Source organism: Oryzias latipes, chromosome 14, assembly GCF_002234675.1.
Source record: "Oryzias latipes chromosome 14, ASM223467v1".
Classification (NCBI taxonomy): Eukaryota; Metazoa; Chordata; class Actinopteri; order Beloniformes; family Adrianichthyidae; genus Oryzias; species Oryzias latipes.
Window position 1 is genome coordinate 2,294,991 of NC_019872.2, and position 22,140 is coordinate 2,317,130.

A 22,140-nucleotide genomic window follows, 5' to 3' on the forward strand; every position below is an offset into this window, starting at 1 on the left:
ATTGAACAGCGGATTTACATGAAAAATTTTAGTAAAAGGTGCCTCATATCTGAAAACGTGTAGAATTTCCATTTCCGGCTAATGATGTCTTGCCGCCATCTTGTCTGAGACCACGTCTCTTTCTAAAGATCTCCAGGATCCTGCTGATGAAGCACAGTTAGAAAAAAAATTGTTGTCAAGTACCCTGAGCGTTTGTCGGATCCGTCCTTAACAGAGCCCTCTAGATCGCTTGAGTCTTGTCTCTGTAGTCTCTGCTTGTTGCTCCCTTCCTGTTCACTGGATGACTGCCTCTCCATACGCCTCCGATAACGCTCCTGTCGCACAATCATTGGCAGCTCATTTAACCGAGCTTGTATTTCCTGTTCACTGGAGGTTTGTCTTCCTAGTTTGTATTCCCTTTCTCGTCTCAAATGGTCCATCTGAGGATCAGAGCGGCTGCCTCTGGGATCCCTCTGGAGACGGCCATGGAGCAGCTCCAGTCCTGACTCTGGCCCAACCATGTCGGCCATTGGGATGTCTCCAAACTGTTCTCGCTGCATCCTGCTGGCCTCCAGCAGGGGGTTTATAGCTTTGTGGATGTGATTGATCCTGGGCTGCATGAAGTCAGCTTTCAGATGCTGCCATGCATATGCCATTTTAGGGTCCATAATGCCACCACTTTGTGCCAGGTAACCTGAGCTCCCTAGACTTCCACTACTGTAATGATTTTGTGCCAGATAGCTTGAGCTTCCCAATCCACTGCTTTGATAATTCTGTGCAAGGTATCCAGAACTTCCCATGTTGGGTTGTTGGACCAAGTACCCAGAACTTCCCATGTTGGGTTGTTGGACCAAGTATCCAGAACTTCCCATGTTAGGCTGTTGGGCCAAGTACCCCGAGCTTCCCATATTGGGCTGTGGGGCCAAGTACCCAGAACTTCCCATGTTCAGCTGTTGGGCCAAGTACCCAGAGCTTGCTATGTTAGATGGTTGGGCCAAGTATCCAGAGCTCTCAATGTTAGGCTGTTGAGCCAAGTACCCAGAGCTTCCAATTCCAGGTTGTTGTCCAAAAAAACTGGAACTTCCCAAATTTTGTGGAGATGAGTAGCCAGGGCTTCCAATACCTCCACTGCTTGGCTGCTGAGCTATGTTACCTGAACTTCCTAACTTGCCGCTGCTTGGATGATTTTGAATACCACTCACAGTGGTGCTTCCAAAATACCATGAGCTCTCTGCACTACCACCAGGTAGATTATTTTTCCCTTGAAAGGTAGAGGTGTCTGTCCCTCCAATCTGGGATGCAGAGAAATTGGGGTTATTTGCTCCTGCAGTTGCTGGTTGCTTCATTCCAAGGTATGAGGTGTTCACCAACCCAGCGCTCCTTTGCTCCAGCCCTTGGTAGCCTGATCCATTTAAAACTGGGTTGTAGCTGGAAAGTGATGATGACAATCTTTGTGTTACTGAGCTGTTGCCCAAATCCAAACTGGTTTGTAATGGTTTGGGTTCTATTTGAGCATGTACTGTCTGCCTCAAGAAGGAGGAGGTTGCACTGGTTGAAGGAACACTGGGAGTCAAACAAGAAAGAGGGAACATCCTTCGACTGGAGAGTGGAATTTTCTTTTTGTCCTCCTCTTGTTTCTTTTCAGCCTACAAAGAGAATTTGATAAATAAGTGATGGAAGTACATACAACTAAATAAAGCTAGGTAGAAGGATTTGTATAATGCAATTGCAGCACAAATAAACACACAAGGCATGTGTTCTAGACTTACTTGTATGTTGTTCAAAATATATTAGGAATATAGCATAGGAGCAGAGAGGTTGCAGAAGGAGAGCATTTATTGCATGCAGGTCATGTCAAAGACATAAGATCATAATGATGCAACTGATGGCGTGTGCTAATGTCTGCTAAGCACATACAACATTTTAAGGCTGAATTTTCTGTGGCAGCATTGAACTGGGACTCCACCAAACTGATTAAACATTTATCTGTACTGAAGCTTACTGCAGAAAGCTGGCGGAGGGAGCTGAAGCGTTCTTTCCAGGTTACAGCAGCCTTGCGGAAGGCCTCGTGCCGAAGTATGAGCTGCTCAACCTCATCGGGGTGGGTGGGGGCCTCTCCTCCCTCTTTCTGCTTAGAGGTGATCAGGGGCTCCTTAGCCTTCAGCCAAGCCTCTGCCTTTACAGTCTCTTGGGCAAACTGGAACCTTTCTTGTTCTGGAAGTGACAGCAGATAAAAAAGAAACTTTAACATCCCAATAGTTTTTCCTTATATTTGCTAAAGTGACAATCTTTTGCATACTTGAATGTTTGTGAACATCTATACAGTGATGTAAATAAATTTTTGATCCCCTGCTGATTTTGTAGTTTTGCCCGCTTAATGTGCTATCATAGATGACCCCACCCTTACATTGACGTGTTCTCCCTACCATGACAAAGGTGGATAAAGGTGGAAAGATTTCATGTAATCCATGGACACCAGTGAAGATCACAAATCATTGAAGAAAAAAGGTTCAGAGCACTGTCTAGTGGGTCTAGATGACCCAACTCCCAATGTTAAAGTGCAGAGGATAGCACAAGGGTTACAAAGAAATCGACAGTCTGTCATCCTAATTGTATGTTCATTTGCACGGTGAGAGATAGAAAATCCGGAATAAAATCAAGGAGTCGACTTTAAAGAAATTACACAAATAAAAACTTGTAACTTTGTGGTAAAACCCTTCTGATGCTGCTTTCACACCGAATGCGATTCACGCATAATATTCGTGTCGGCTGCCTCTATTTAGAAACTTGCCGAATTTTCTGTTTCACGCTTGCACAATTAAATGTTTCTATAAACTTGACGTGGGAGGAGCTACTGTCAAATGTTCTTAGCCTGATAGCGTCATGGAGCAGGGTCTGTGTTTCTCATTTACAATGCCTGGAAGACACAGATAATGTTGAGGTTTATTTATTTTAAAAAACTCTACGAAAGCATCAGTTATCATGTCTTCATGTCTGGGTTCATGACATCATTCAGAGACTCTCTCAGTACGGTCCACTTCACCCTTGCTGCCGGAGCTGAATTTGAATGACGGCCACTTTCAACGGTACTTCTGTGCCTTTGTGACCCAGTTTGAAGACTCGCAGTCCCACATTAGTCCAAGGTGGGGAAAAATAAGAAGACATTACAGGAAGTTTTTTTATTATAATCTTAATCCAAATAATAAAATTATCATAAGGTTCTGTGGGAGAACAATATGCTTCTCCTCCATGTTGTATTTGAACTCCACCTGACGCTGATCTCTTCATTGAACACATTAAGTCACATCCCCAAAGCTGAATCCCTGATGGGTTGAAGCGACGCGTCGTCCTCGTCAAAGTTTAGATTTTTTAACTCTGGACACACTGTGATGCCGAATCATGCCGCGACACTCAAATTGTGCTGCAGGACCTTACATTGACTTGACAATAAAACTGGAGCCCTCCTCCACACGAATCAAGTCTGGTGCGAAAGCAGCTTTAGCAAGCACAGAGGTCAGATGTTTCTTGTAGCTGATGAGCAGGTTCCTGTACATATCAGGAGGAATTTTGGTTCACTCTTTTTGCAAATCAATTCTAAATCATGTACTTCTTCTTCGGCCATTCCTTGGTTGCCTTGGCTGTGTTTAATCCCGTTGGAAGACCCATCCACCACCCATTTTAAGCCTCCTGGTGGATAGGAGGAGATTCTCACTCAGGATTTGATGGTACATGGCTCCGCCCATATTATCTGGCCCATGATGCTCTCCCATACATACACAAACATACATGCTTAAGTAGTCTTGTACAGACCCCCCCCCCATAGCATAATGTTTCCACCTCCATGCTAGACAGTGGGGATGGTGTTCTTGGGATCACAGGCACCATTTCTCTTTTAACAAACACGACGGGTTGAGTTGATGCCAAAGAGCTCCATGTTGGTCTGATTTGACCACAGGACCTTCTCCCAGTCTCTCTCATGAAGGGGTTCATTGGCAAACTTCAGGCGGGTCTGGACATGCATCTTCTTAAGCAGGGGTTCCTTGCAAATACTGCAAGATGTTAATTCATTGCTCTGACAAGGATGAAGGAAGGAGGAAAAGTAGAAAAAGGGCTACTCTTCTGACAATTGTAATAATTAGTGCTAACAATTATTATTTACATATTTCAACCCCTCCTTTTTCTTTGGCTCACAGAAAGTCCATCTGCATTCACACTGAAATGAACTGGACCATTGTTCCTTTGCAAGTGAAAAATGTCCCTTGTTGTCAAGTGGGCTACAGTTTTTTTCTTTGTTGGTGCACACCAGAATCAGGTGAGCCTTTTCACCTGCCAAACAAAATACATCAAATCAACTTGGCTGCAGTAGGGAAGGGATCAGTATTTAAAAGAAGCAGGTGAGTACCATGTATTTGTACAGTGAGAAGATGCATTTTAGGTGTTAAAACAAAGTTAACAATTTGTTTTGAAATGACAGAAACATTAGTTATAGCAGTTATAGGGTCTGACTTTAATTGATGTATGGTCCATCTCTAAATGTTGTAGAGGGCCATTATTCCACCTCTTTCTCCCTGCATTATAAACATCTAAAGTATAACATGGATAAAGCTCCCGCTCAGTAATAAATTATGAATTTTGACAGAAAAAAACAAAAGAAACAATGGTCAGGCATTCTAAAATATGTATTTCAATCTATAGCAAAAACATTATTTGATAAAGTGGATAAAGATCTTTTATTTGAATCTTTTTTGTTAATTATATTTACATCTATCCCTCCATCTTCTAAACCTGTTTTGTCCTTTTCCGGGTCGCGGGGCTGCCGGAGTCTATCCCGGCCGCCCACTCGTGGGTGAAGGGACATCCTGGACAGATCGCCAGTCTGTCGCAGGGCCACACTAATCACACACCCACGCACACTCACATTTACACCTAGGGACAATTAAAGTAACCAATTAACCATCTGTATGTATTCTAATTACTCACTGCTCTGTAACCTTTCCTGGTGCCTGTCCCATTTTTCAACAAGATCCTTCTGCTTCATTAAAAGACTGTCCAACTTCTCCTTGATCTGGTGGGAAGGACAAAAGGCAGTCATGACGGAATTCTGGTTGCAAATTATCAGAGAAGAAATTGTGTGGTTTATGGGTATAACGTCAGAAAACTAACCCACCTCCTCTGATGCAGGGTTGCCTGCTGCTATCAAAATCTTGCCGAGGTCTGCACATTGCTGGATGGTCTTGCTGCGACCGTCTATTTTGGCTTTCAGCTCCTGGTGTTGTTTCATCATCACTTCCAGAGCTGTCAAATCCCTGAAGAGTAAAAGATGAAGGTCCTTTCAGACATAGACAAAGTAGTTGAGAGCAAGAGATTTGGTGGCAGACAATAAAGCTGCAGACACGGTGCATTCATGTTTAGATTGTATTTAGAACATACCAGTTCTACCACGGTTGGGTCATTTATTTTGCTTTATTCATACATCACACCCTAAAAGCCGGTCGTGGCAGAAGTTAGCGTCTGATTGTTAGCATCCACTTTGACATTAAAGGGAAAATCTTCATCTCAAAGTCAAAGTTTAAACCAGACACAAATATTTTACGGAGAATGAAGATTTAAGAAAATGAAGTTGTTTCTGATTTGTGTAAACTTGTAAGAAGGACTTTTATGAATTTTTCTACAGCAAAGGAGGATTAGGAATAAATCTGTTTAGAAACTTTAGTGCAGAAAATGTTCTCTGTTTAAGAAAAAAATAATAATCAGGATTTATGTAAAAACAAAATATGAAAAATCTTTTTGCCCTGAAAGATTATTTGAGACTGGATTAAGTGTTATAATGGTGCTCTATGAAAAAAACTGTAATGTTACTTTTATTGAATTATTGACAAATCAGAAATAACTTCTACAAATCAACAACCTTGTGTCATTGAATCTTTATTAAATAAATGATTCATACCTACTTCTCTGCAGAAACTATGTCCTAGAAAACGACACAGGTTTTTGATTGTGGCTAAAAACAGCATAATTATAATTAAAAGACCACTGGGAAGGTTTTGAAAATAGATCAGAAGATGACTGGAGTGGGATTTTAAGTCAGGTAAACAGGATGCCAGTCAATGCCAAAGCAAATCCTCTCCTGCATGTGGTTGGGCACTATCCCTCATCAAGAGGAACCCAGGACCCACTCCACCAATGCAGGGTCTGACAATGGTCATTAGTGTCTACAGGCATCTTCTATGGATTTGTCTCCTTAGACCATCACTGACCCACCAATGAGGTGGTCATGCTAAAGAGTAACAGGAAGAGGAGCGTTTCACCAGAGCTTCTTCAGATTCTTCTGTGATCGTTCTAAGTGCTCAGATTGGACCTGTGTTTCCATTGCGGTTTTGTGAAATATGTCAATTTCTATACGCTTCAAAAAAACCCTCCAAACGCAAAAACCTTTTTTGATAAATACAAGTTTTTTTTTAATTGTCGTGTTTCCATTAGCCAAATTTATTAACGCAAGTCCAATTTGCGTAATTTTATAGTACATCGAAACCAAGCTAGTGACTGTTCTACCTGTTCCGGTTCAACCTAGCAAATGCCAATAAGGCTTCTGTGAGACGGCAGAGAGACCACCACCATGAAAATCCACACCAATGTCTAGCTGAAGGGGATTTTAGATGGCTCAGCATGTGATCCTCCAGTTCTCTTTGAACAAAAGAGCAGATACTGCTCCTGCTGATGGGTTGTGGACCTTCTGTGGCCCCGCCCAGTTTTCCGATAACTTCCTGTCTTCTAAAAAGCTTGAGGCAACGGCACATAGTGATGAAGGAGCTGGACTGTCTTTGCATAGGTCAGCTATCCCATCATGCAACCACAAGAGACCCAGTTTCTTTGTAAATTTGGGGTGGGGGTTATTGTTGTAAGGAATTCCGTCTGCAGGAACCAAATAAATATAAATATTTGTGTTTTTTTTGTTGGGCAGGAGACTGGCATCATGCAAATCCAAGCTTCTGCATTCTCTCATGTATGGACAGTGGTTTGAATGGGTCACATGTCTCCTATCGTTTGTTACACTGATGAAAAGATTGTTAACAAATTTGATTGTAACTCAATTTCTATTATAAAGTTTATTATTACATGTTTTTACATCATTCTTGTCAACATTATGAACATAAAAACTAAAGAAGTGATAGAGAAGAGTTGTGTTTATAAAATGTTTTTTTAATCAGAAAGAAATATTAGACCAAAAGAATAAAATAATAAAAACGAAGAGTTTTTTTTCAAGCTGATCATCTCTTATTGACCAATAAAATGTCCCACAAGAAGCTTTGAGTGCTCAAAGATGTCAATAAAGTACTTTTTCCAGTTACATCTAATTAGAAAAAAGGTTAAGGTGGTTCACAAGTGTAACTCCAAAAAAGGTGCTTTTCAGCAGAGAAAGGATGTCTTACCTTGGCTCATCCCATCTTATCTGGCCCATGATGCCTTCCATCCACATGAGGTTTTCCCGCACCACAGAGAAGAACTGCACCTTGTCGGTCACGGAAGTCACCTGGACTCGACTGGCCTCACAAGCCCTCAGCAGTTCTTTCCATGCATCCATGACTTCCTGCTCTTGTACCATGATGGCTTCAGCCTTCTCCCCTGCATATATGGTCCTCAGCTGGGCAGCGTTCTCCTGCAGCATCCTCACCTGACAAGACAGAACGGAGAATTGAAGTTCTGCCACCTCTGGGATTGAGTAGAAATCAGCAAACCATTGGTAGAAATCGACTAAAATGAACAGAGTTTGACGACACATCACTTACCTGAGCAACCAGCAGTTGGAGGGCATGCTCAAAGGAGTGCATGAGCCTCTGCAGAGTGGCTGGATTGGAGATGTTGGCTTGGCATGCCCTCACCTCTGGAAGCTGCTTCGTCTTCCCTGCAATCTGAGCCAGGACCTGTAACACAGAAATGCAGTGTCACAAAAACAGAAACTACAGAGCATCTGGAGAACCATCAGCTTCATATTTGTTTTGGCTGCACCTCTTTGCAGTCAGTGAAGAACTTGTGCAGCTGATAAGAAGCTGCCAGCATCTGCCTGCGGGTCTCCATGAGCTCCAAAAGGTCAGCCCAGGACTCATTAAGACCATCTTTCCACTCAGCAATGGTGGCTGCATCTGAATGTCCGCAGTCGATCATCTCATTCACCATTTTGTTCACCTGCTCCATGCGCTGCTCACCAGTGCTGTTGGTCTCTGTGGCAAACTTGGTGAACCTCTCCTGAAGCACCTGCAGCAAAGAACACAGAACCTTTCAGGGACACAGAGAGGACGTGAACAGAACAGGATATGCACACACTCATAACATGTCTCTGCTCTGGAGTCTTTTGGGAGACCGACACTGACTGTGGCTACCTTCTCATTCCCACATTTCCACTCAGGACTTAAAACTGACAAGTGTCCCCCATGCCTCAGACTCTCACTCTAAACAGCTGCACACAAATTAGGTCTTTGCTTGATCTGACCCATTGAAAGGTAACAGCTCTTGTGTGTCCTCTGGGCTGAGCTGTGATTACCTCCAGTTTATTCTTCTTGTCTTTTGGACACCATGAGCATGTGTCCACACAGCCTGCTGATGGCTTTATCATTAAAACGACCTGGTTGCTTTCAGAAGGTACGCAGTGTTGGCCCACAGCTATCTCCAGAAAAAAAACATTTCTCAAGCATGTTAGCGCTCTTGCCTAACAGCAAGAAATCCCCCTGGTTCAAGTCCTGGCTGGGGGACCTGAACCAGAACATCAATGGGGGACCTTTCTGTGTGGAGTTTGCATTTTCTCCCTGTGCATTAGTGGGATTTCTCCGGGAACCTTAGCTTCCTCCCACCGTCCAAAAACATGCTTCATAGGTTAATTGGTTACTCTAAATTGTCCCTAGGTGTGAGTGTGAGTGATTGTGGCCCTGCAACCAACTGGTGACCTGTCCAGGGTTTACCCTGCCTTCACCCGCAATTGGCCGGGATAGGCTCCAGCAGCCCTGTGACCCCGAAAGGGAACAAATGGATTAGAAAATGGATGAATGAAAAATTCTTCATTGATCTATTGGTGGTTTGCAAGCTTCCAGTGAGATGGCCCTGGTTCATATGGGGTATGCTCTGCCTGTGTATGTGTGGGTTTTCTCCCATGTCCCATGGGTGATTGGTGATTCTAGGAGTGTGAGTGTGTGGTCCTGTAATGGACTGCTGAACTGTCCAGGGTCCACTACTTTTCTATCATAAACTACTCATTTAGAATGAACTAGTTACTTGGAGCAATTCAATCATAGGAATCCAAGAAAAGTCTGAAAGCTTAAACATTGTTTTTTTTTTTTGTGTAAAATGATACTGTGTAGTTTTTGTCACTGAAGGTCAACTTTAAGTCATGATTGAAAGTGTTTTTTTTTTTCATATTCAATTTAGAACTCAAAGCTTTCTTGTGAAAGAGCTAAACAGTCATAGAATTATATCCTCAGAAAAGCTTTTATTTTTGGTGAACAAACCATACAAGTGTACTGACTGAGACTTCCTGGAGGTCCTGGCCCAGCTCGGTGGAGCTGGCCACCGCCTCGTGCTCAGTGATCCACCTCTCCAAGTCCTCCACCTCCTTATTGAGCTGATAGAGCCAGTACTGCTGCTCCAGCTTGGTCTTTCTGTGCTCCACCATGTCCTTCAGAGATACGTACAGTCGGTCTATGTGGGACTGCTGCTTCATGATCTGCTCACTGTGGAAGACACAACAGACACAAGACAACGTTTCACTGCGTTAATGCACACCTTGTCAGGTGGGCGCCATACGAAAAATGGAAACATCATGCATGAGTGGGTTTCATGCCACACCTCTCCGGGTGTCCCAGCTCCAGGAGTCGTTGACATTGCTGCGACAGCATGCCGACTGTCTCTGCGTACGTCTCAACAGTCTGCTCCAGAGTCAGGTGAGCTTTTAGTAGCTGCAGCGTGCTTGCCTCATCCTTAAACACATCATTCCAAAGTCAAGATACAAAAGCTACAGAATCTGTTAGAGGACTAGAAATATCAGAACTGTACACACCGCCCCTTTTTCTTCACTGGCAAGATGAAGTTTCTGTCCTGACAGCCAGGACTCCACTTTGGCTCCTTCACTGTAATACTGCTGAGCCTGCAGGGCGGCATCCAGAATCACAGCCCTCCGCTCAGTCTCCAGCTGCAAAACCTCCCACAGCTGGCGCACGTGCCCTGCACCCTCACGCACAAACTCCACCTCAGGGGTTCTCAGCGATGCAATGATTCCTGCCCGGTCCAGGACCTCCTCAACCCGAGCTCGCCGCCCGGTCAGCTCTCTCTGGAGTGCCTGTGAGACCAACAGTTTGATGACCCCTGGAATCTGATCACGGAGCGGTCACACAAAAGGGATGGTGCATCTTTCATTTCTTTCAGTTTGTTTTAGAAAAGATTTTTAAGTTCATATTATTTATTTTTAATCCTTCAGCCGTCTGTCAGCATCAACCATCTCTGCTCTTGGTTTGCCTCATGCTTCTTCAAGAAATCTTGTTTCTGCTGATCACTTTCTTCAAGCTGTTCCTAGATCAAGACTGCCGGTAAAACAAAGAGGAGATCAAGCTTTTGCTGTGCGTGGAGCAGCATCTCAGTCACTTCTTAAAATGCATTTTTTAGGCTTTTAACAGTTTTCTGTGTCGCAGCATGAAACCCTTTGGCCAATTCTGGCTGATTTGAAACCTGACTTATGAATCTTTTTGATTGATTTAACAATCATCCTCATGGCCTTTCAGAATGTTGACAAAGTGCTTATGCAGCTTAAAATCTGCTGGAAAAGATGAGGTGTGCAACCAAAAGAAATTCAAACAGCTTGTTACTTGTCTTGTAATCTCACCAGGATCCCTGCTTCCAACTGGTTTAGGTCATGTTTGAGTGATAGATTTCAGTTTGTGTTTGGGAGTGATGTCCCCCAAGAACACCAAAATGAGTTGTGCTGCTCCACAGGTCTTGGACTACTTCTCTTTTAATGCTTTGCTTCCTCTTAGCAACAATCCCAGCAAACTCAACCTTCATTTTAGTGGTGCGTTGATGTAGTGCAGCTTTTCTTCTCAACTTAAAACAGATTTAATCAAACCTATGGGATGAAACGCACATTTTCCTCGAAGGCTGAAGTCCGTAATGACTTTGAATGTTCTTCTATTCTAACCTGTTGTCTGGGAAACATCAGCCCCGTTCATAATACCATGAGAACACAAACTAATTTAAGTCAAACGTCTGGCACAATTATGACCAGAACTCATCTTTCTGCTCACATAATAATAAACAGCCTTTTAATGCATTTTAATTTGAGGAAAAGCGTCTCATTTAAAGACGGTACAAACATAACTGAAGTGCTGCAAGGCTGTTTTAGTGTCTGTTTAAATCCTCACAGCTAATTCAAGATGGCTGTGCAAGAGAGGGATGCCTGCGATGCTTAAGTAGTGTTGTTACCTTTTTCACTATCAGATGAAAAACTAGCAGATAATTCGCATCACATTTGGAAAAATTATCACTTTAGAAGGAAGGAAAAAATACTTTTTCTATTTGGAATTTTTTTAATAGTTTGGAGTCAAAAAGATGAAAAATTCTCTGTTTTGACAAACTTTCCAAAGACTAGTCATTTTAGTTGAATAAAATGTTACCTGTTAATTCATTAATCAATGGTTCATTTGACTAGAGTTAGCGATATTAGAAAACTTTCATTTTTGAGGTGTTTTTCTTGATTTGCACAAAATGCAATGGAAACATCTTTGCTTTATTTTCACGTTTTGCATGCATTGGTTGGGGGCAGACAGGTCAGAGAGCAGCTGGTTTCTCACGGGACAACAGCATGAAGGTGCTGTGAAAAGCCCTTAATGCACGGCTCTGAAACACACTGCTGCTCTCCTGCTTTGTCCCATGCTGTGGGGCAGAGACTGCATCAGCTTCCCCTGAGCATGACCCATCATCCTGCACGACCCTTACCTGGTTCTTTTTTACGTGCTGCTGGACACTCTGCAGGTTATTCCCAAAATCCTTACAGGAAGCCAGTGGAAGCCTCTCCTGGATCCACAGCTGGAAGCATTTGATGCCAGGTCAGTGGGTTCTGCACATTTAACAAATCTATCCAACAAGGAAGCTGGGGCTGTCTTCTTTCTGATATGATATTCTGCATCCCAGTGTCATCTTTGGCATCAAAGAAAAAACATGCGCCACTCACTATCTCATCCTCCAAATCCTGGGCCACCTGGTGCATCTCCTTGGAGGCCAGCAGGATTCGACGCCTCTCCTTCAGGGGTTCAATGAGGCGGACTATGCGGGTCTCCACCCCGCCCGACTGCTCCGTGTCATCCCTGTCGCCTGGCATGAGGCCCTGCTGGGGTAGGCAGAGCCCCTGCAAACTCCCCAGCTCCCCCGCATCCTTGTAGAAGTCCCCTATCTGAGACTCCATGGCCTGCAAAGGAGGAGCTGAAGGTCACGTAACAGCAGAACGAAGCCGGACAAACACATCAGCTGTTTTCCTCACAGAGCCGATCTGGGTTATGTAATGGTTTAGCTCACGTTCACCAAAAAAAAAAGCACATGGAGCCTATTTTTTGCGTGTGCGACAACATGAAAACAGCGGCAAATATGTAGACGCACAACACTTAAAAAAGCCCAGAAACTGAGCGACACGCTTGGCTAGTGGAGCGTGGTCCGGGCTGGCACTTCTGATGCTGAAACGGACCTTTCTGCCTTCAGCAGAGCTCAGGCGCAGCAGCAGCTGAAACTCACCGGAAAACGGTTACTGATCACTTCACTTCACATTTGAAAAGGGAAAGCTTCTCAGGTGCATAAGCTTATAAAGCTTATAAAGCTTATGAACAAAACACAGACTCGATCAGTAAAAAAGACGACAGAGGTTGTTATATAATAGATACATTCATCTCGGGGCTACTTTTATGACAAAAGTTTTCTTTTTATTGTGTAAACTAAGAGGATTATATTTTCATCCACAAAATCTTGTTTTTGCTCATACAGTCATGTTTTTGTTAGTTTTAGATCTTTAGATCTGGGAGAAAATCAGAAGCCTTTTTTCTTGACTGTAGGTGGATCAGATGCAAACATCCTTCCATTACAAACACTGATATTTTCTGTCTTAAGAGCAGCTCATAACGAGGCCTGGGCGGCCCCCGAGGCCTGGGCGGCCCCCGAGGCCTGGGCGGTCCTCGAGGCCTGGGCGGTCCCCGAGGCCTGGGGGGGCCCCGAGGCCTGGGCGGCCCCCGAGGCCTGGGCGGCCCCCGAGGCCTGGGGGGGCCCCGAGGCCTGGGCGGCCCCCGAGGCCTGGGCGGTCCTCGAGGCCTGGGCGGTCCCCGAGGCCTGGGGGGGCCCCGAGGCCTGGGCGGCCCCCGAGGCCTGGGGGGGCCCCGAGGCCTGGGCGGCCCCCGAGGCCTGGGCGGTCCTCGAGGCCTGGGCGGTCCCCGAGGCCTGGGGGGGCCCCGAGGCCTGGGCGGCCCCCGAGGCCTGGGGGGGCCCCGAGGCCTGGGGGGTCCTCGAGGCCTGGGCGGTCCCCGAGGCCTGGGCAGTCCTCGAGGCCTGGGCGGTCCCCGAGGCCTGGGGGGGCCCCGAGGCCTGCCGCCCCCACTTGTTTTTCACCAACGAACTATCTGTTCTATCAATTAGAAGCTTGCTGTCCTCCTGAGGACTAGGACTCGACAGTCTTGCTCTAAATCCTGCTTTTCAGTGAAAGAGACTTGCCTGGAATTTCTGGAGCTGCTCGTTGAAGGTAGGAAGATGATGAGCCTGTTCCAGCTGGGGGGGCTGCTGCTCCAGATGAGACAGTTGGCTGTCCAGGTCTGAGTAGCTCTTTACCACTGGCTCCGCCTTGTTGTTTTCAAATAGCTGGCGGGCCTTGGCTTTGGTCGTGTTCTCCAGGTCAGACCAGCACTCCCTGATCTCCTCCAGCTTCTGCTCCACCACTGAACGCAGCTCCGGCTTCTCCTGGATCAGCTCCTCGCCCTCCTGCAGAGAAATCCAAAGCATGTTAAGGAGCAGCCGTCAAACCAGGCTGTGCAGCTCATCTACTGTAACTCTGCTGCAAATGTTAGAGCGGTTCTCTCTGTAAATGGCATCATGTCAGGCACTGTTACTTCTTGGCTGAGTGCTCTCTTTGTTTTTGCTGGTTTTCTGCTTTAATGTCAGGTTTTGCTCTGAGGCAAGCTTCTCATGAGTTCGGTGGTGCACGGCGCACAGAGCAGCCGTTTAGACTAAAATCACAGGAATGAATGTTTTCCAGCTTGTATATAACATTTTTAATGAACAGCTCAATACAAATCTCCACATTTACATTGGTAAACGGAACTTACAGATCATTTTTTTCAAATAATCATTTCAGCGTATAAGGGAGGGACTGGATCTTACAAACAAACACTTTCCTAGATTTCTTGGTGCCCCCCTCTTGTTCAAGAGCAGGTTAAAAACTAGCTGTGTTCTCTGTGCTGTTTGCTGCTCCTACTTGGAGCTTCAGTATCTGATCTGACCCACAGATAAACAGAGCTATACAGTAAAATGAAGCTGTTTGGCTTCCTTTACCAACACATTCAAAGCAGTGAAGTCGAGGAGTAAAAGTGCATGCGACAAATTCAGAGGAATTCTGGCCTCCTCCAGCTTGGAGTGAAGATGTTGCAAGGCTGTCTTTGGATTCCACAAAAAGAGGCTTCTGCTGTCTGGTATGTGATAGTGGCATGTGGGTTTTCTGGGTTCAGCCATGCATGATGGGTAGCACCTCCTGAGTCCTGCTTCTGTCCCTCGTCTTTCAAATAGTTGGCCTCATATTCTGTTTCTTTCATAATGCGGCGCTGAATTCCTTCTCTTGGCACAGAATCTCTGCTTAACTGCCGCTCGCTCCCTCACTCCTATCTTTACTCAGCGCTGATTTTCTCTCATAATGCAGAGCCAGCAGAAAGGAAGACTGCCTTTCTCTCGCTGCTGCTTTGCTCGGCTGTATTTACCCTCAGAGTGAAGCAGGGAGGAGGACTACAGGAGCAGGGACGGCAAAAGGAAAAGAGATCAGAGGTTTCTGGAGCAGGACTGGCGGTCCTGGACTGTAAAGCTTCCCTGGAACGGTTGGATCCAGAGGGGATTTGTGAAGAGCAGTTAGTCATGGCTGACAGTGTGATATTTTAGTGACTACAGAAACATCATGGCAGCACGAGTTGCCAGGTTCTGCAGGCAACTCAGATTGCTGATGAAGCACTGTAAAGCAGCAGAAAGGATGAAAGCCATTCCTTATTTATCTTTCATTTATGGGAACAGTTACTGTTCAAAGATGTCCTCAAATTCATTGCAGTAAAAGCGGTAATACACAAAACATGTAGCCTAAAGATTAACTACCATTTACTACATCTGTGATGTCTGCATATGACATTTGTAACACGATTGCTTATTTCACTTTTTATGGCACGCATATCTATCCATCTTTGGATTTAATAGATGAGCCCCTTTCTGAGCAGAATATGAACACTCCACTAACTGAAACGATCAGATTATTTATCTAAGGAATTTTTTATCAAAATGTATTAAAGCTGCTTAATGTGGCTGTTCCTGTTCAAAAAAACAGCATATAAATTACAAGGATAAAGTGCTGCAGAAGATCCGTTTTAATGGGTGACTTGTAAAAACATGCATGCTCTAAGGGAACCTTCTGCAGCTGATCAAAAAGATCCACACTGTTTAGAGTTCCTCTGTCAAGCACTTTCATCTCATTACCCTGAACTGATGCCTAAAACAGACAAACGGCCATCTTACCTTTTCACTGTTCGAAGTCAGGAGTTGTGATCATTTGAATCTGTCTTCTCTTTCATTTGTCAGGTTTTACTAAAGAAGCAAAAGGAACTGTTTTTTTTTATTCTGTTCTTAATTTTCCAATTTTATGTCTTCCAGAACTTTTGGAAGTTTGGCAACAAATGTCTTGGTTTTTCTTTTCGTCTTTTCTCAGCCCCTTGGTTTGTTCTGCATACCATTTTTTTAAAAAAAGGCTTTGAATCATCTATTGATCTCTGCCAGTGTTGCCAGATAGTGTTGTGGCTTTCCAGCCTAAATGAGATCTAAAAACCACCACAAAAGACCAAAATATTGATCAGTGATTAATTAGCAGCAATGAATCATTCATTATTTATGAGTTGAACCCATTTTCAATGTTATTACATCCACCATGTTTGCAGTCAGAGACAAACATGAAATAATGGACTTCTATTGAACTTTACTAACAATCACTGATGATTTACTCAAATATTAAGAACAATTAAAAAGGAAAGTGAAAAAACACAAACAATGAAACACTACATCCCTATCATGAACTAAAGTGGAAATTGTTCTTGTATTTTTACGTTTCATGAATTTAGGTTATGTAAAAAAAAGCTAAAGTTCTTGTGAAACGTAATAGAGAGGGATTTGATTTTTGAAAACTGGTTCTTGTTCATATAAAATTTACAATTGTTAAATAAAACATTAAGAACTAAATTAAATATCACCTGAGATGGTTTTAAGAAGTACTTTTTCTTTTTCTAATTGTGTATTAAGAGGAATTTTGTGCAACACAAACAGTAAAAGTCCTCCTATTGTTTATACTAATATACACAAAAAGCTCTGTTGTTATTCTGCCTCATTCTGTCTTTTCAGCACAGCTTCACATCAGATCTGAACTGAAATACATGACCATAGAAAGGGAGGACATGGAATCAAAATGTCTGGAATGTAAAAAAAATAATAATACGCTTTACATTATTAGCATCCGCTGAGTAAACTAAATAGACAATACCTGATACCTTCACTCAGGATGGCGTAATCTCAAGCTCACAGCCTTGCGCTGAATAACAAAGGAAATACACAAAATAAAGCGATTTTGAGAATTAAAATGGGTAGAATCTAACATATAAATAGCATTTATGGATCAGGTTAGTGCACACATTGATTTTATTATCAGTAGACTTTACATCTCATGACGACAGGTGAGGAAGACGACAGGTGAAGCACCGTCCTTCACCTGTCTCTCCCCAGACCGCACTTCCCTGCTTGAAACGTGTTTCATTCAGGGACTAAAAGCTCCAGAACCGATCCAGAACCGATCCCGTACCCGCCCAAATTATGTCCATCCACCTAAAGCAATTTTACCCCAAAGTCAGACTAAAAACCGCTCTATTGAGCTGGAAACCGTCCAGTCTGGCAATGCTGCCTCTGTTTGCTACGAGTCTCTGGACTTGCTGTTGACTGGAATATACCATTGCTGTGGAAGGACGGGGGTGGACCAAACACTTTTACAAGATCAATCTTATACCAGTTCAGGGATTTGAGGGTTTTTTTCATGACAGAGTTAAATAATTATGGATGTAAAATTTATTTTAGATACTTTTATTAAGTGTTCAGCTTGGGGCCCCCAGAGAGTTGAGGCCCCAGGTAATTGCCTATTTTTGCCTAATAGTAAGCCTGCCCCTGTGTCTAGCCAATTACAACATGCCAGAGCAGGGTATGTTGGGAAACATGCAGGAATGCAGCATTCAGTGTCCACCTGTGCTAGAGTCACCAATGAATGGGATGTTGGGCTGCAGCGTCTGCACTGGTAAAATGCTTTTTTAAAGAGGCACCTGCTCAAACCGCCTCACTTCCAGTGTTAGATTGGGGATCGCTGCTTTTGTGAGCTTTTCTTTTGAGATCTTGACGACTGTTTGATCTCTGAGTTTCTGCCTCTTTGTTTCAAAGAGTGGATTCAGACTGGACACGTTTGCTCTGCCAAAAGGAACCAGAGCTTGTTTTCCCCGATAATCCTGAACACATTTTCAGTCTGACTCCGCCCTAGCAGACCCTGGTCCGGGACCAGAACCTGCTGTCAGACCCATCTTTCTAGATGGTCTCAGTTAGTTTCCTATCGGACTTAGCTTCGGTTTGCTGAGAGCCCCCAGTCTGTTCCTGGAGAGGAACAACTGGACCAAAACGGCCATCACATGACAACCGTAGCTGGTCGTCATATGATGTAAGCAAAGTAGGAAAGAATATAAAGCAACAGTTGTCGTGTCATCAACCAGAAAAAAAAGAGTCCAACTGTTTACTTGTTAGAACCTTTATTTTATCACTGCTGAAAATGCCTTTCTGTGTCTCTATATTGGGCACACGCCTGGCGCTGCTGTGACATTATCCTAAAAGCTACCTTGTAGCTTTTAATTAGCTTTGGTAAAGCTATATAAAACAAGGCATAAAATATGCAGAAGTTAGAATTGCAGAAAGTTTGAAGTTGCAGAAGAGCCTTCCCCATGTCTTTCTATGGCAAAAGTAACAGCAATTATGTTGAATTGCAGAAAAACACAAGTTGCAGTAGAACTTGAAGAAGAGAGCAACAATGACCTTAATTTTCAGAACATTTTGATATTTGAATGGCAAAAACCGGACAAAGTATGCAAAAGATACACGTGGACAAAAAAAACACACGGAAGAAAGCAGAACAGTTGGATTGCATTACACAAACTATTAAAAAAAAATCATGTCGGTTGTCGTTGGTGAACACATGCATGTTAATGTATCACAATATGTCACTATATTAGGCCTACTTGTTCCTATTCCTGAAAATCTACCACCCTGCCTGTTTTCCAGCTCTCCCTGCACTGCTTGCTGCTGATTACCTGGACCAGGTGTATTCAGTCAATCAGAATGTGGAAACATCTGATTGAGCTAATCAGCAGCTGGCAGGGCTTGGAGATCTGAAAAACAGTCAGGGTGGTAGCTCACGTGGAGCAGGAGTGAGCAGCCCTGCTCTACATGAAACTGGAAACTTCTCTGTCTCTGTATCACACTGTTTCTCTCTCTAGTTGTTTCTTTGTGTGTGTGCGTGTGCACACATGTGCTATCTTAAGCCCAGGGTCACAGAATTCATCAGCTCTGGAGCTTTAGCTGCTTTTCAGAAACATTCAGGAAGAATCTTGGTTCTATCCCAGTGAAAAGGTTACTAACCCAATCCAGTCTTTGAGGATTCAGAGTCAGAGATCCACTGGTTACAACCTGTCTGGTTAAATGCACTTAATGACATAATCTGCAGTAAGATGAGTGTCTAGAGGAGAGAAATGGCTCACATCCTCCTCATCACATGTTCTAATCCATTCATCATTCATCTTCTTTACTGTTAATTCCCTTTCGGGGTCACGGGAGCCTATCCTGGCCACTTGGGCGAAGGCAAGGGATGCCCTGGACCGGTCGCCAGTCTGTCGCAGGGTAGAATATCTTCGATCACACATCCATTTGTTCTCACACTCACACTTATTGGACAATTTAGAGTTGCCAATCAACCTATGAAGCATGTTTTGGACGGTGGGAGGAAGCCGGAGATCCTGGAGAAAACCCATGCTTACAAGCTCCACACAGAAAGGTCCCCCATTGATGTTGTGTTTTTCATGTCCCCCAACCGGGCCTTGAACCGGGGGCCTTCTTGCTGTGAGGCAAGAGTGCTAACCACTGCGCCACCTTGCAGCCCCCTTATCCATAGTTCGAACTTCTTTTTGAATCCAATTGTTCATGTTCAGGCTGTGTGAGTTCCCAATCCTATTGGCTCTCCTGAACTCCCCCCCCGGTCTGAAACAACAGACCTTGAACCTCTCACGTCCAAGTTTTTATCGTTCTGGCTGTTCTTCTGGAATTTGCTGTCGCTGAAGACTTCTGTTGAGCTGCACTCTTTTGGTATGTGTTCTAAGTTGTTAAAGTCCAACTCCAGTCATCTTTTGATCTATTTTTAAAGTATTCCCAATTAATTGTAATCATGCTATTTTCAGGCCAAAAAAAATCATTTTTTAAGACATAGTTTCTGCAGAACAGCAGGATTTCTTCAGAGAGGGACTTTGTGGCCTGCCACAGTAACTTGTACGTCACAAGCTATTTCAAACTGCTGATTCCAAATGATTTGATCAAAGAAATGCTCTAAAATGCTATTTTAATCTTAATTTTCTCTCTCTATCAATTCTTCACGAAAAATGTTACAAAAACATGTTAAAAAAACACACACACACAATTTTCAAGGCAGTTGGTCCTTAAAGAGCCCGTCAAACCAGCAGGGAAAAAAACGGCTGCAGAGCTTACTTAACCGAGGACGCACTTTAGGGCAGTTAAGTGAGAAAAGACAAAATGATTTTCTAAAATTAAAATGTGTGTTCCAAAGTTCAAGCAGGGGGGGGGCAACACATTTCTTCCCAGAATGTTCTGCTGCCACTCGTAAAGCTTTGGCACAATTTCACTAAGGAAGAGAGGATCTTTAGTCATACAGGGTCAGCTGAGTCATCACTCAAGCGTCACTCATTTGGTCTTCACCCTGAGCCAATAGCTAAAGTGCTCACTTTCCTTACAGCCAATCACAATCAAATTCCTGTATTTCAATTCATTGAAGTTTGTTTATCTGCATTCTAGACATTTCACCCCCTCCTCGTTCTCCTTCTGGCTCTTCGATTCGCCGTGGTCTGGCCTTAACCACCATCAGCGTCTGGGCTCTCGTCACTAGAAGATGTCTGCGGCCCAGAGCCCAACAGCCAAAGACTACTGACCTTCCATGCTCCACTATAAAACCTTTCAATCTCACTTTCAAGATCTCTCCTTGTTTAAGTTCAGGTGGTTCTGTTACAGTCATACTACGTTGTAGGAATGGTTTGTTCTTGAACAGCCATTAAAAGTCTTTTGTGAAGCAGTACTGGTCCCTGCTGGCATGGCTCCCACCAACAAGACTGTTGTTGTCCACGGTGCTTCGGTAAACACAGTGTTGTTACTGTTTGAATATGGTGAGCAGAATGAATGGGTGCATAATCAACCCATCCCTGTGCATAGATCACCACCTTTTAACCATTATGCAAGAGTTAAAAGGCTGATGGGATTCTGAGTGCATGTAATGCTGAAATAATAAACTCCCTTTCTTTCTTTTAAGTGAAAACAGTAGAGAATAATAAATGCCTGTCATGGCGTAGCTCTAGACTAGCTTAATGTTGGCTAAAGTGAAAGCTAACTGTCAGTTGGGATTATGTGAGCAGCATTTTGCATCACATTGTCTTAAAGTACTGCCAGGGATGTTCCAACCATCAGCAAGGAAGTGGAGTTTAGTCTTCCTGCAATTTTACTAACTTATTTAGATGTACAACGTCAAAAACAAAAATGTTCCTGTAATTTCTTATAGATTATGCGTAAACTGTGAGTCACAGGAAATTAGAACCAAAGCAGAAGAACACAGCCAACAGCTGGGACTGATCATATTCTTCATAGGTGTTTCCTTTAGTGGGACCCGAGTCATAAGTGTTTCCAAGCAAACCCTGCAGCACATGAAGCCTAGATTCTCAGAGCAACAACCTGTTCATGAAGATACTCAGAACAGACCTTTTGTTTGACCAACAAACACTCTTAATGCTGGTGATGAAGAACGACAGAAAATGAAAGCCACAAAGCGTGTTAGCTTGTCCTTTTTTCTTCTAACCCAAGAGAGTTTGGATGACAGATGCTGGCCGGACCGTGGCGAAGAGAAGTGACATGGATGGAAACTGGAATTAAAAGGTCTATGACACATTTTTAACAAAAGCTGTCAGTCTGAATGTGGCGACATTAAACCAGTCTGAACCGTAACAAAACATATGGCAACAAAAGGTCAGGGGACAGAAGATCTGACTCGAAAAACCAAAACCACGAAGGTACTGGGTAAACAGGACTGAGATGTTGTGGTGAAAAAATTATGAACTGGACCTGCAGTACAACAATTATCCCAGGCTGCAAACAAAAAGCTGCATCTCTGCCCATCTTTGTTGAAGGGTAACTGGACAAACCACAAAGCAGCCTTTAGTCTTTTCTTACTAAAGCTATCCATCTTAAATGTGTATTTAATTGTTCAATCAACACAAGATATTATCATCTTTTCAGAGATTCCACAAAAAGTCAACCATAAAAATCTGTAGCTGATTGAAATTGCAGACAAACCCACCAACATACGAGAGCCTCGCTCTTCTGTCCAGAGATTAGAGATGGTTGAGCTCAAGGCCGGCGTCAGGGCTGACCCAAACTTCAGAGGAAACGCAGTTCAAATGATCAAATCACAAAGATTATTAAAAACACTGTTTTGGACCCTTTGTGAAAACTCAATGTAAAAGTTAACATTTTTTAACCTCTCTACCATTACATTGGAATGCAATA

At 43.6% G+C, this 22,140-nt stretch overlaps 1 protein-coding gene across 2 annotated transcripts in view; it reads right to left on the reverse strand.

The window, feature by feature from the left end:
* The window catches only part of LOC101156427 (spectrin beta chain, non-erythrocytic 4-like), a 46,869-nt gene that overhangs the window by 17,039 nt on the left and 7,690 nt on the right, over positions 1-22,140 (reverse strand). For both annotated transcript variants that reach the window (XM_023962197.1, XM_023962198.1), the window contains 13 exons: positions 13,705-13,968; positions 12,188-12,421; positions 11,953-12,042; positions 10,025-10,303; positions 9,814-9,944; positions 9,494-9,698; positions 7,987-8,232; positions 7,767-7,901; positions 7,410-7,651; positions 5,147-5,285; positions 4,960-5,044; positions 1,982-2,193; positions 184-1,625 (listed from right to left, as the gene is read on the reverse strand). In XM_023962197.1, coding sequence (XP_023817965.1) covers positions 184-1,625; positions 1,982-2,193; positions 4,960-5,044; positions 5,147-5,285; positions 7,410-7,651; positions 7,767-7,901; positions 7,987-8,232; positions 9,494-9,698; positions 9,814-9,944; positions 10,025-10,303; positions 11,953-12,042; positions 12,188-12,421; positions 13,705-13,968 — 3,704 coding nt within the window. The remainder of the gene's footprint in view (positions 1-183; positions 1,626-1,981; positions 2,194-4,959; positions 5,045-5,146; positions 5,286-7,409; positions 7,652-7,766; positions 7,902-7,986; positions 8,233-9,493; positions 9,699-9,813; positions 9,945-10,024; positions 10,304-11,952; positions 12,043-12,187; positions 12,422-13,704; positions 13,969-22,140) is intronic.